Below are 13214 nucleotides of genomic sequence, written 5' to 3'. Positions count from 1 at the left end.
GGCCTGAGGGAGGGCAATGCCCGTGACTAGGGCCAGGCCAGGGGGGACCAGAGTCGCACCCTGGGAGGGCCTGGCGAACATTCGGGTGCACCAGCTAGGCCCTGAGTAGACCAGCTGCTCGGCTGACCAGCCCTGGGCTGGCCTCCGGGGCGCAGGAAGGAGCTATCACCCCAGGTGGGCCTTGGAGAGCCAGGGCAGGGCGGGCTCTGAGGCCAGGCCTTGGCAGCGGGATATGCCCCACCCCGTCACTACTGGAGGCTGCAGGCCTGAGGGAGCCCCGCCCCCATGCAGGGAAGACCAAGCCGGCAAATACCCAATGTTTCTAAGAACTCTGCTCCAAATGAAGGACACGAGCAGCAAAATGTGCCTAATGGGACTGTTTTTCTTCCTTTTCCTCCCTCCCTCTCTCCCTTCCTTCTCTCCCTCCCTCTCTCCCTCCCTGCCTCCCTCCCTGCCTTCCTTCTTTTCTGCCTTCCTTCCCTTCTTTCCTTCCTCCCTCCCTTCCCTTCCCTTCCCTTCTTTTCTCTTCTTCTGATTCCATTACTTTCCCACCAGAACAGCCAGTGGGGTGCGGCGTGGAAGTGACCCAGTCCCCCCAGTGCAAAGGCATTTCCCTGCCCGTGCCGGCTGCCTCCTGAAGCGAGGCTCCGAGGCTCCGTTTCTCAGGGTCTGCGGAGGCCAATGGTGTGAGCACGCCTCCCTTTCCAGAACAGCAGCTCTGGGGCAGCCCTGGGGCAAGGCTGCAGGCATGTTCTTTGGTGGGAGCCGGGGAGATCCAGGGAAGGGTCCAGTGGCCCAGCGGGAGAGCCACGGGGCCACTGGTGGGGTGGAGAGTGAGCCATCGTTCTGCTACGTGGCTAACGGTGAGCTCACACTGCTTCCCTCTGCTCCCACCCCGGCCTGTGATGGCAGAAGGTGCCTGGGTTGAGCTGAGAGCCTGGGAGGGGTTATGGGAATCAGGGGTCAGGGGTCTGTCAGCTGACCCCTGGGAGCTGGCAGACACCAGGCCAGGCTACCTCCAGGAACGTGGCCACCGTGGGGAAGGCAGGCGTCTCCATCACATCGGAGGAATCCAGGTTCTCAAAGACCGCAGCTGCAGGGAGAAGGTGACCGCTGAGTGGCAAGCACCCTAAGTGCCGGACAGCCCAGGGCCCCAGGAGCCAGTGCCCCCGAGGCCACCCTTCCCGCTCTGCCCCTCAGATCAGGGCCCGGCCCAAAAGGAAGGGGAGAAACCCGGGTTTGTTGGGGAGAAGCTCGGTGGGCCGGGCGGGGCTGCGGGGCGGGTGCAGAGGGGTCCATTAAGGAGGAGGAGCCATCAGCCCCTTAACTCACTGCTGTGCATAGAAACCTGGGCCAGCACTTGCGGGCAGGCCTCCCCAACTCAGGGTCCGCTGCCAGTCAGCCCCTACCTTAGGGCTGCCAGGGTTGGGGGAGGAGGGAGTACTGCTTCTGTGTGTGTGTGTGTGTGTGTGTGTGTGTGTGTGTGTGTTTTAACTTTAAAAAATTGTACAATTGTCCTGGCCGGTTTGGCTCAGTGGATAGAGCGTCGGCCCATGGACTGAAGGGTCCCAGGTTCGAATTCCAGTCAAGGGCATGTACCTCAGTTGCAGGCATGATCCCAGCCCTGGTCGGGGTGCATGCAGGAGGCAACCAATTGATGTGTCTCTCTCACATTGATGTTTCTCTCTCTGTCTCTCCTCTCCCTTCTACTCTCTCTAAAAATCAATAGAAAAATATCCTCGGGTGAGGATTAACCATAAACAAACAAACAATTGTACAATAAAGCATAGAGATAAAAAAGTGCATCGAACCCTAAGGCATGTTGCAATGGATAATTATTAAGTCAGCGCTGTGTGCCATTGCAAAGTGGCAGCGCCCGCTGATCTGGTCCTTCCTGCGAGGCCTTCTCTCCGCCAGAGGCAGCCGCTCTCCCAGCTCCTGGAGCCTGCCCTCCTCCCTCCCTTACTTTTTCACTAGATCTACATCCCTGAACAGCATTTAGCTTGACCTGCTTTTAAGTTCTGTGTAAGGCGATGTAACGATCTATTCTTTGTGCCCAGCTTCATTCCCTCAGCAGCACATTTAAACGCCTCTGTGTCCTGATGCCCCGGCTGGTCGCTCGGGCACCCCTCTCACTAGCAGAAGGGCCCGTGTGGTCGCAGGTCGCAGGGCGGCCACATCGCTCAGAGTAGATGTCCTTGCAGGGTGAGAGGCAGTGGTCCAAGGTCATGCTTTCCACGGGGACGCCCGTTTATTAAAGTCTGTCCTTTCCCACCGCTCTGTGAACTGGTGTGTCATGAGTGCTGAGCCAGCCATAATCTCTTCAAATACTGCCTATGCCCATTCTTTTCTTTTTAAATTTTAAATAATTCTTTATTGTTGAAAGTATTACATATGTCCCCCCTTTCCCCCCCTTGGCCTCCTCCCACCCACCCCCGCCCTAGGCCTTCAGCACCCTATTGTCCGTGTCCATATATGCAAGGTCTTTGGTTGATTACCTACCCCCCCCCCTCCGCCCCCCTCCCCGCCTTCCCTCCGAGGTCCCTCACTCTGTCTCATTAGGACTCGGGCTCAGCCTATGCTGGTCTTCTCTCTACATCCTCTGTGCAGGGGCTCGGCCGGCATCCAGGCCGGTGCACCCTGACGACCCGATGCCGACTAGCTGGTCTGCTCTGCTTCACCGGCACCTCGAGGGGGAGCTCTTTGGGGTGCCAGCTAAGTGTGGGGGCTGACTGATCGCGCCTTCATCTTTGGAGTGCCCTAATCTTCAACATCTTTTCCCTAACCCCACAAGGCCTCCACAATTATAGCTAAAGCTTCCAGGTATTTTTTGCGGACCCGGTTAGACCACGTGACTTCTGGCTCTTCAGGGGACAGCCCTGAGAGGCTCTCTCTCTTTCCTGCCCCCCACTCCTCCTCCCCAGGGGTGTTTGAGGGGAACATTACCCATGAACTCCACGTTCCCCAGGTGGAGAATGGCTGCCAGCAGCTTGCTGAGGTCCCAGTGCTCAGCATCAGAGAACATGAGGATCTTCAAGGCGGAGCGCACGTGGGCATAGTCCTTGGCATCGTCCAGCCCCTCGCAGGAGGTGCAGTTTCCCTGCAGAATGGGGCACCTCAGCGCCTTGCAGGGCCACCCCCACCCCCTCCTTCGTGTAGGGCCAACCAGGTGAGAAGCCTTGAGGACTCAGCCACAGGCCGTGGAGTGACACTCCCTGAGGGGCCACGGGGACGTCCAAGCCCCAAACACACAAGTCCCTCCAGAGGCAGAACCAGAGGCGCGGCCAGCGCAGCCCGGCAGCTGGCACAAGGCCCAGCCCTTCAGCCCGCCTCCCCATCCACAGTGGCTCCTGACCGCCCTCCCGGGGAGGACCCTGTGGTCACTTAGCAGACACAGTGCCCGGCTCTCTGTGTGCCCGGCTCTCTGTGTGCCCGGCTCTCTGTGTGCCCGGCTCTCTGTGTGTCCGGCTCTCTGTGTGCCCGGCTCTCTGTGTGCCGGGCTCTCTGTGTGCCCGGCTCTCTGTGTGCCCGGCTCTCTGTGTGCCCCGCTCTCTGTGTGCCGGGCTCTCTGTGTGCCCGGCTCTCTGTGTGCCCGGCTCTCTGTGTGCCCCGCTCTCTGTGTGCCGGGCTCTCTGTGTGCCGGGCTCTCTGTGTGCCCGGCTCTCTGTGTGCCCGGCTCTCTGTGTGCCGGGCTCTCTGTGTGCCGGGCTCTCTGTGTGCCGGGCTCTCTGTGTGCCCCGCTCTCTGTGTGCCGGGCTCTCTGTGTGCCCCGCTCTCTGTGTGCCCCGCTCTCTGTGTGCCCCGCTCTCTGTGTACCCGGCTCTCTGTGTGCCGGGCTCTCTGTGTGCCAGGCTCTCTGTGTGCCCCGCTCTCTGTGTGCCGGGCTCTCTGTGTGCCCCGCTCTCTGTGTGCCCGGCTCTCTGTGTGCCCGGCTCTCTGTGTGCCCCGCTCTCTGTGTGCCGGGCTCTCTGTGTGCCCCGCTCTCTGTGTGCCCCGCTCTCTGTGTACCCGGCTCTCTGTGTGCCGGGCTCTCTGTGTGCCGGGCTCTCTGTGTGCCCCGCTCTCTGTGTGCCCCGCTCTCTGTGTGCCCCGCTCTCTGTGTACCCGGCTCTCTGTGTGCCCGGCTCTCTGTGTGCCCCGCTCTCTGTGTGCCCGGCTCTCTGTGTGCCCCGCTCTCTGTGTGCCCGGCTCTCTGTGTGCCCGGCTCTCTGTGTGCCCCGCTCTCTGTGTGCCGGGCTCTCTGTGTGTCCGGCTCTCTGTGTGCCGGGCTCTCTGTGTGCCGGGCTCTCTGTGTGTCCGGCTCTCTGTGTGCCCCGCTCTCTGTGTGCCGGGCTCTCTGTGTGCCGGGCTCTCTGTGTGCCGGGCTCTCTGTGTGCCGGGCTCTCTGTGTGCCGGGCTCTCTGTGTGCCGGGCTCTCTGTGTGCCCCGCTCTCTGTGTGCCGGGCTCTCTGTGTGCCGGGCTCTCTGTGTGCCCCGCTCTCTGTGTGCCGGGCTCTCTGTGTGCCGGGCTCTCTGTGTGCCGGGCTCTCTGTGTGCCGGCTCTCTGTGTGCCGGGCTCTCTGTGTGCCCCGCTCTCTGTGTGCCCGGCTCTCTGTGTGCCGGGCTCTCTGTGTGCCGGCTCTCTGTGTGCCGGGCTCTCTGTGTGCCCCGCTCTCTGTGTGCCGGGCTCTCTGTGTGCCGGGCTCTCTGTGTGCCGGGCTCTCTGTGTGCCAGGCTCTGTGCTGTGCTGGGGGCGGAGGGGCAGGGGGCAGACGCTGTCTCACAGGTGCCAAGAGCAGGGCAGGCGGCGCCTGTGCGCTGGCGAGGGAGGCGAGCCCCCAGGAGGAGGCTCTGGCTGCCCCACAGGCTGAGCTTCCCAGGGCCCGGGGAGAGGGAGGCCCAGGCAGAGAGCAGCCGACCGGGTGGAGGTGGGAGGCAGGAGCAGGACACATGGTGGTGGGTTGGTGATGAAGGGAGAGGTCCCAGGATCGTGGGATCTGGAGGGACTTGGAAACATGCCATGGGATGTGGTCTCAGACTGGCCTGGGGAGGTCTGCAGGGTGAGGGACTGAGCCGGCCTCACGTCTGCAGGGTGGGCGGTGCACTAGGTCAGAGGAGGGGCCCAGGGTCCTGCCAGGGTCCAGGCAGGAGCTGAAGGCCAGAGGCAGTGCCTGAGGGGCTGCACGGGAGAGGACGTGGGAGACGGGATGCCGCCCGAACAGGTGTAAGCAGGCTGCTTTCCTGGGGTTCACGGTCTAGGGGCACCCACAGGATGGCGATTGGAGTGCGATGGGGGGGGACGGTGAAGACAACTGACCGCTGGGTGACCAGCCTTTTGGCTCACTGGTTCCACAGGAAGGTGAGCCGGTGGGGCAGGACCACCAGTTGGGTGAGAATAAGGAAGCCTCGGGCACGTCAGGAAGGGGAAACCAAGACCCGCCCCCCCGCCCCCCCCAAGCCCGCCAGACCTCCTTCCTCCTCCAGGAGCTGCCAGAGTCTGGGCGGGGCCGAGGGGTGGGCGGGGTGCAGGGGCGGGGACGGAGCAAGAAGAGAGTGGGATGGGGCAGAGCAAGGAGGAGAGAGGGGCGGGGAGGGGGCGGAGCAAGGAGGGGAGAGGGGCGGGGAGGGGGCGGAGCAAGGAAGAAAGTGGGGCGGAGCAAGGAGGAGAGAGGGGCGGGGCGGGGGCGGAGCAAGGAGGGGAGAGGGGCGGGGAGGGGCGGGGAGGGGCGGAGCAAAGAGGAGATTGGGGTGGAGCAAGGAAGAAAGTGGGGCGAGCAAGGAGGAGAGAGGGGTGGGGCGGGGGCGGAGCAAGGAGGAGAGAGGGGCGGGGGCGGAGCAAGGAGGAGAGAGGGGCGAGGGCGGAGCAAGGAGGAGAGAGGGGCGGGGCGGGTGGGGCCTCACCGAGGTCAGGTAGCGATACTCCGAAGGCGAGCCCAGGCGCAGCAGCCCCCTCTCCTCCGTGCGCATGCCCAGGAGCATGCAGTAGAAGATGTGGAAGTTCCGCTCCTGCGGGGCCTGGGGGAAGGCAGTCCCCTGAATCGGCAGTGCCTCCTACGATGACGGTCATCCGGCCCACCTCTCAGCCAGGTGCGCTCCCTTCACCGAGGTGCAGCGGGCCTGCTGGCTGCCCTCATGCTGGGCCTTGAGGCCAAGGTGCTGCCACAGCCCTGCATGAAGGCTGCCCAGCCTGCCTCCAACCCTCCCTCAGGCACTTCCTCAAAGCCCTGAATGCACCCTCCCTGAAGTCGTAGGCCAGGGCATGACCTCAGGGTACAGCCCTCAGCAGGCAACTGGCTGGCCTCAGAATTAATTCCAGTAAAGGTGAGGAGGGGGCACCAATGAATGAGAACATTATATGGATGGAAAATTCAGAACAAAAAGTCCTGCATTTCTTGTCTTTGAAAACTGGGCAAGGACCATTATTATTCAACTAGAGACCCGATGCACAAAATTCGTGCAAGAGTAGGCCCTTGCAACCCCGCTGCCTCAGCTCTGTGGCCCCACCCTCCACCAATGGTCATTCCAAAAGGTTGTTCCACCATCCAGTCTAATTAGTATATTAGCTCTTTATTATATAGGATTCTAGGGATCATTGGCCCATCTCAGGGTAGGACCAGAGTTCCGGAGCAGCAACTAAGACCTATGGGGGCGTTGAGGAGGTCCCTGGGGAGAGGGAAGGAGGGGTGAGAACGATGGAAGGAGACCCCTCCTGGAAGCCTCCCAAATCCTGAATCCCCATTTGGGGCAAATAGAGATTGCCCTCACCTGCCGGCAGACCCGGGACTTCTCCAGGAGAAACTGCTCGATTCGTGCACTTTCGATTACCCCACTGGGGCTGAAGTAGATGTCAATGTACTTCCCAAAGCGGCTTGAGTTGTCATTTCGGATTGTCTTGGCGTTTCCAAAGGCTAAGGGCCAGAGGATGGTGCCCATGATGGGAGCAGAGAGAAGAAAACAAACTTTTTAGCAGGGTCTTCTGGGAATGCTTCTCAGAGGAGGTGGCAAAGCCCAGAATTGAAAACTAGGTAGGATTGCACTGGACTCTGGTGGCAACCAAGGATATGCTCAGAGGCAGGCAAAGTGCAGGTGCGGATTTGGAGGTCAGAAAGCATGGAGTGTGCTTGCAGAGTGGGATTTTGGCTGGAGCACAGGATCCAGGAGTAAGGCAGTGGGAGACAGAAAGAACGCACTAGTAGATGGGCTTAGCACAGAGCCTTGAATGCCAGGCTTACTCAGACTTGCTTCCTCTGAGCCCCAGCATCAGGGGTTTTGGGGGACCCAGACACATACAGGGAGGAACTGGATTGTCTGCCATCAGGGAAGGAACTCAGGGGTGGCTTTCTCCCACATAGGGGTGCTTGCAGGGGTCATTGTCCTGTGCTGGGACCTCCCCTGTCCCAGGGATGACTGGCAGCCTTATCTGAGTCTCCATCAGCCTGGAGCACACTGTTTGCTCTGCCCTAGGGATTCCCTGATTCCCTGCCCCACCCAATCTGTAGCCCCACCCAACCTGTTTACAGCAGCTTTTCCATATGAATGGCCTGTCCTGGCTCAGGCTTCAGACTTTGCTAAAATCTCTCAAACAAGCTTCAACTGGTGACAACATGCTCCAAACCTATCAATAAAAGGCCCAAGACCCAGCACTAGCACCAGCCTGCCTTGCTTCACATCTGGGCCTCACCTGGGCACCTCTAATCCCAATACAAATAGCAAATAGCAGCCATCTGCAGATCCCTCTGTAGCTCCTGCTGGGTGGCCCCAGGCCGTGGCTGACTTTGCACCTCTCTGGAGGCCCTAGAGTCAGTGAACCCAGTGGACAGTTTCAGACCATGCCAGATTACAACCCTACACATCCACAAGTGACACACTCAAGGGGCAGACTCAGTGAGCACCAAGGCCCCACTGAAGCAAGTCCTGCTCCATAGGGGTGTCTCCTGCACAGCAGCTCTCCTTCTGTAGTCCCAACTGGTCCTCACAGCCAATTGGCCTAGAAGCCAATTCCTCCCAGTGACACCAGCAGCAATCAAGGCTCAACTACAAGACTGTGCACACAGCCCACATGGGTGCACCTAGTGTGCCCAGCCCAGGTGACTGGGGAGGCTGAGCCACTGGGCCCTACAGGACAGCTACTACATAAGGGCACTTTACTAATTCCAGGAGACATAGCAGCTCTACCTAATACATAGAAACAAACCCAGGGAAACAGCCAAAATGCAAAGACAAAGAAACATGTTACAAATGAAAGAAATGAAAGCAAGCAAACTACTGAATACAGAGTTAAAAACAATGGTTACAAGGTTACTCAAGAATCTTCATGAGACTTTTAAGGATCTTAGTGAGAATATCAAAGACATGGAAAAGGACCAGTCAGAAATTAAGCATGCACTAACTGAAATAAAGAATAATTTAGCCTTAGCTGGTGTGGCTCAGTGGATAGAACATCAGCCTGTGGACTGAAGGGTCCAGGGTTTGATTCCTGTCAAGGGCACATGCCCAGGTTGTGGGCTTGATCCCCAATAGGGGCTATGCAGAAGGCAGCCGATCCATGATTCTCTCTCATCATTGATGTTTCTATCTCTCTCTCCCTCTCTGAAATCAGTAAAAAAATTTTTTTAAAAAGAATAATTTACATTGCCGAAACCGGTTTGGCTCAGTGGATAGAGCGTCGGCCTGCGGACTGAAAGGTCCCAGGTTCGATTCCGGTCAAGGGCATGTACCTGGGTTGCGGGCACATCCCCAGTGGGAGATGTGCAGGAGGCAGCTGGTCGATGTTTCTCTCTCATCGATGTTTCTAACTCTCTATCTCTCTCCCTTCCTCTCTGTAAAAAATCAATAAAATATATATTTTTTAAAAAAGAATAATTTACAGGGATTCAACAGTGGAGTAGAGGAGTCTGAGAATCAAATTCATGATTTGGAATATGAGGAAGCAAAAAATACCCAATCAGAAGAGCAAAAAGAAAAAAGAATTAAAAAATATGAAAATAGTGTAAAGAGCCTCTGGGACAACTTCAAGCATACCAACAATCGCATTATGGGGGTTCCAGAAGAAGAAGAGAGAGAGCAAGATATTGAAAACCTATTTGAAGAAATAATAATAGACAAGTTCCCCTACCTCAGTGGTACTCAACCTGTGGGTCATGACCCCTTTGGGGGTTGAATGACCCTTTCACTGGGGTCGCCTAAGACCATTGGAAAACACATATATAATTACATATTGTTTTGTGATTAATCATTATACTTTAATTATGTTCAATTTGTAACAATGAAAATACATCCTGCATATCAGATATTTACATTACGATTCATAACAGTAGCAAAATTACAGTTATGAAGTAGCAACAAAAATAACTTTATGGTTGGGGGTCATCACAACATGAGGAACTGTATTAAAGGGTTGTGGCATTAGGAAGGTTGAGAACCACTGTCCTACCTGGTGAAAGAAATAGACTTACAAGTCCAGGAAGCATAGAGAGTCCCAAACAGGAGGAACCCAAAGAGGCCCACACCAAGACACATCATAAGTAAAATGCCAAGGGATAAAGACAAAGAGAGAATCTTAAAAGCAGCAAGAGAAAAGCAGTTAGTTACCTACAAGGAAGCACCCATACGACTGTCAGCTAATTTCTCAACAGAAACTTTGCAGGCCAGAAGGGAGTGGCAAGAAATAGTCAAAGTAATGAACAGCAAGGACCTACAACCAAGATTACTCTACCCAGCAAAGCTATCATTTAGAATTGAGAGTCAGATAAAGAGCTTCACAGACAAGAAAAAGCTAAAGGAGTTCATCACCACCAAACCAGTATTACATGAAATGCTAAAGGGTATTCTTTAAGAAGAGGAAGAAGAAGGAGAAGGAGAAGGAGAAGGAGGAGAAGGAGAAGAAGAAGAGATAAAAGATATGAACAATAAAATGCCAATAAATATATATCTATCAACAATTGAATCTAAAAATAAAAAGAAATGAACAAGGAATCTAATGAACAAAATAAACTGATGAATAAAATAGAATCAGAGGCATGGAAACATGGAACAGATTGACAAATGTCAGAGGGAAGGGGGGGTGATGGGAAGTGATTAACCAAACTTCTCATACGTATATAGGCATTACCTATGGACACAGACAATAGTGTGGTGAAGGCCTGGGGTGGGGCAGGTGGAGGTGGGCAATGGGGGGAAAATGAGGGGCATTTGTAATACTTTCAACAATAAATAATTTTAAAAAAGAATAGAGAATCCAGAAATAGATCCAGTGTATGACCAACTGATTTTAGATAAAAGTACAAAAGCAATTCAATGGAGAAAGAATAGTCTTTTCAACAAATGGAGCTGAAATGATTGGCTAGCTATAGGGAAAGAAGGAAAGAACTAAGGGAGGGAGAGAGGAAGGAAAGAAAAGAGAAAGAAAGACTCAACTTATACCTTGCACCCTAGAAAAATTAACATAAAATGGATCATACACCAGAATGTAAAACCTAGAATTACACAACATCTAAAAGAAAACATAAAAGATAATCTCAGTTAGGCAAAGATTTCCTAGATATAACTCCAAAAGCATCTACACTAATAAAAGAGAAAAATGGTAATTGGCGTACGACCGCTACCCTTCCCATTGGCTAATCAGCATATCCTTATGCAAATTAACTGTCAGCCAAGATGGCGGCCGGCAGCCAGGCAGTTGGAAGCGAACATGAGGCTTGCTCCAGGGACTGCAGACTCCAATGTTCCCCACCTGCCTTGCAGGCCTCTGAGCTGGCAGTTTGAAACATTCTAACAAATATAGGCCCGGGATCTCAGAGCTGAAGTTATACATTGTTTCGATTACAGAACGGCAAACAAACCAGCAGCGGAAGCCTCAGAGCTAGAGCCAGAGCTAAAGCTGGCCCAGAAGAAAAAAAAAAAAAGAAAAAAAGGAGTGTTTGGGAGCTTCAGTCAAAACTGCCAGCCTGAAAGCAGCCCTCAGCCCCTCACCCAGACTGGCCAGGCACCCCAGTGGGGACCCCCACCCTGAAGGGTGTGTGACCAGCTGCAAACAGCCATCATCCCCTCATCCAGGCTGGCCAGGCACCCCAGTGGGGACCCCCACCCTGAACCAGGACACCCTTCAGGGCAAACCAGCCAGCCCCCAGGCCTCTATCCTATATAGTAAAAGGGTAATATGCCTCCCAGCACCGGGATCAGCGGAGCGGAGAGGTCTCCTGGCACCAGATCAGCATGACAGGGTGTGGCATCCCAACCCCCTGATCGGCCCTGCTCTGTGAGTGACAGGGTGTGGCGCTCCAACCCCCCCCCCCCCCCCCACGGGCCCTGCTCTGTCTGTGACGGGGTAGAGCCATAACCTCCCCATCGGCCCTGCCCTGAGTGTGACAGTGTTGGCGCCCCAACCCCCTGATCCGCCCTGCTCTGTGTGTGACAGGGGGCGGTGCCCTAACTCCCCTATCGGCCCTACTCTATGAGTGACAGGGGGGAGCTCCCCAACCCCCTGATGGGCCCTGCTCTGTGTGTGACGGGGGGGAGGGAGGAGGGGGCAGTGCCCCAACCCCCTGATTGGCCCTGCTCTGTGCGTGACAGGGGGTGGCGCCGCAACCTCCCCATCGACCCTGCCTTGAGTGTGATAGGGGGCAGTGCCCCAACCCCCCAATCAGCCCTACCCTGAGCGTGACTGAGGGTGGCATCGCAACCTCCCGATCCGCCCTGCTCTGTGCATGACAGGGGGCGGCGCCCCAACTCCCCAATCGGCCCTGCTCTGAGCCCGACCAGGGGCTGCACCTAGGGATTGGGCCTGCCCTCTGCCACCCAGGAGCAGGCCTAAGCCAGCAGGTCGTTATCTCCCGAGGGGTCCCAGACTGTGACAGGGCACAGGCCGGGCTGGGGGACCCTCCCTTCCCCCCCCGAGTGCACAAATTTTTGTGCACCGGGCCTCTAGTAACCAATAAAAGAAAAGAAAAGAAAAGTTGTACTTTATCAAAATCTAAAACGTCTACCCTACAAAAACACTGTTAAGAGAATGAAAGGACACACCACAGACGGGGCAGGGTGGATATCTGCAGAACACCTGTCTTATAATGGGCTTGTATCCAGAACATACTGCTAATTTTACAAAATCATAAACAAGGAATCAACTAAGTCAAAAAACAGGCCAAACATTTGAACAGACCCTTCACCAGAGAAGCTGCACAGATGGGAAGTGAGCAGGTGAAAAGCGAGCGTGTTCGCACACTGGAGTGCGTGTGAGCCGGCTGCGACGCGCTCTGCTCCCACGTGCAGACGGCCACCTGACAGCACCCAGCACTGAGCGGCTGTGGGCGGTTCCTGACAGAGTTAAAGTGCTCACCTACCACCCAACCATTTTACACCTGCATGTTTATTTAAGAGAAAAGCATGTGTTTACACAAAAACCTGTATGCAGCTACTGGAGGAGGCTTTATTCATAATCACTAAAAACTGAACAACCCAAAGGTCCTTGGCTTGCCGAGCGAGCTGGGCACCGCCGTGCAGAGGAGCGAGAGGAGTAACTCAACGCAGGCAACGCCGCGAGGCAGTCCCAGTGCGCGACGCTGACGACAGCAACCAGACCCAAGGGCTACGCACTGTACGGTTTTAACTGCATGACCTTCTGAGTGGTTGCCAGGGGCTGGGCTGGGAGAGACTTAACGACAAAGGGCCTGATTATGATGGGGGTTGTATGATTGTATGAGTTTGAACGTCAAAAAGGTGAGTATCTACTGTACGTAAACCACACCTCAGTTAAAAAGAAGAAGGGCACCTCTTGGCCAGTGGCTGACAGCCTTGGGGTTGAGGTCGCCTCTCCGGCCACCCCCACCAGAGACTGAGCGGGCCCAGGGCAGGACTCCTGCTCTGGCATTGGCCCAGAGCTCCGTGGGGGTGGCCAGCCCTCAGGCCTGCACTGCCCTTTGCTTGCCCAAGGGTCCTGCGGCATCCCAGCCAGAGGCTCGTCGGGGGCACCCTGCTTCCTCCCTCACTAAACCTCCACAGGCCCAGCCGGGCTGGCGACTGCTTCCCGAGGACCCGAACTCGATACCCAGCACGGCCAAGTTCATTTCATCTTGGTCCCCTTTTGAAAGACTTGTTGGATCCTGTGGAAAACACACTGAGTAGAAGCTTCTACGGTCGTCAGCTCTCCCCTTCGTGCTTCCTCGAGGCCCCACACTCGCTCCCACCCCAATCTCTCGTGTCCTGAGGAGTCCTCAGAAGTCTGGAAGGGGGTGCCCCTC

At 56.0% G+C, this 13214-nt stretch overlaps 1 protein-coding gene across 1 annotated transcript in view; it reads right to left on the bottom strand.

Moving 5' to 3' along the window:
- Positions 1 to 13214, bottom strand: part of MYO7B (myosin VIIB) — a 95563-nt gene that overhangs the window by 51556 nt on the left and 30793 nt on the right. The window contains 4 exon segments of the mRNA XM_070423189.1: positions 1017 to 1093; positions 2947 to 3100; positions 5881 to 5994; positions 6745 to 6887. Of these exon segments, the coding sequence (XP_070279290.1) occupies positions 1017 to 1093; positions 2947 to 3100; positions 5881 to 5994; positions 6745 to 6887 (488 nt within the window).

This window comes from Myotis yumanensis, unplaced genomic scaffold (genome assembly GCF_028538775.1).
Source record: "Myotis yumanensis isolate MYYU_CA2020_CCGP unplaced genomic scaffold, mMyoYum1.0.hap1 SCAF_8, whole genome shotgun sequence".
Taxonomy (NCBI): Eukaryota; Metazoa; Chordata; class Mammalia; order Chiroptera; family Vespertilionidae; genus Myotis; species Myotis yumanensis.
The sequence above is the reverse complement of the archived record's forward strand: the minus strand, read 5'-3'. Positions and strand labels throughout refer to the sequence as shown.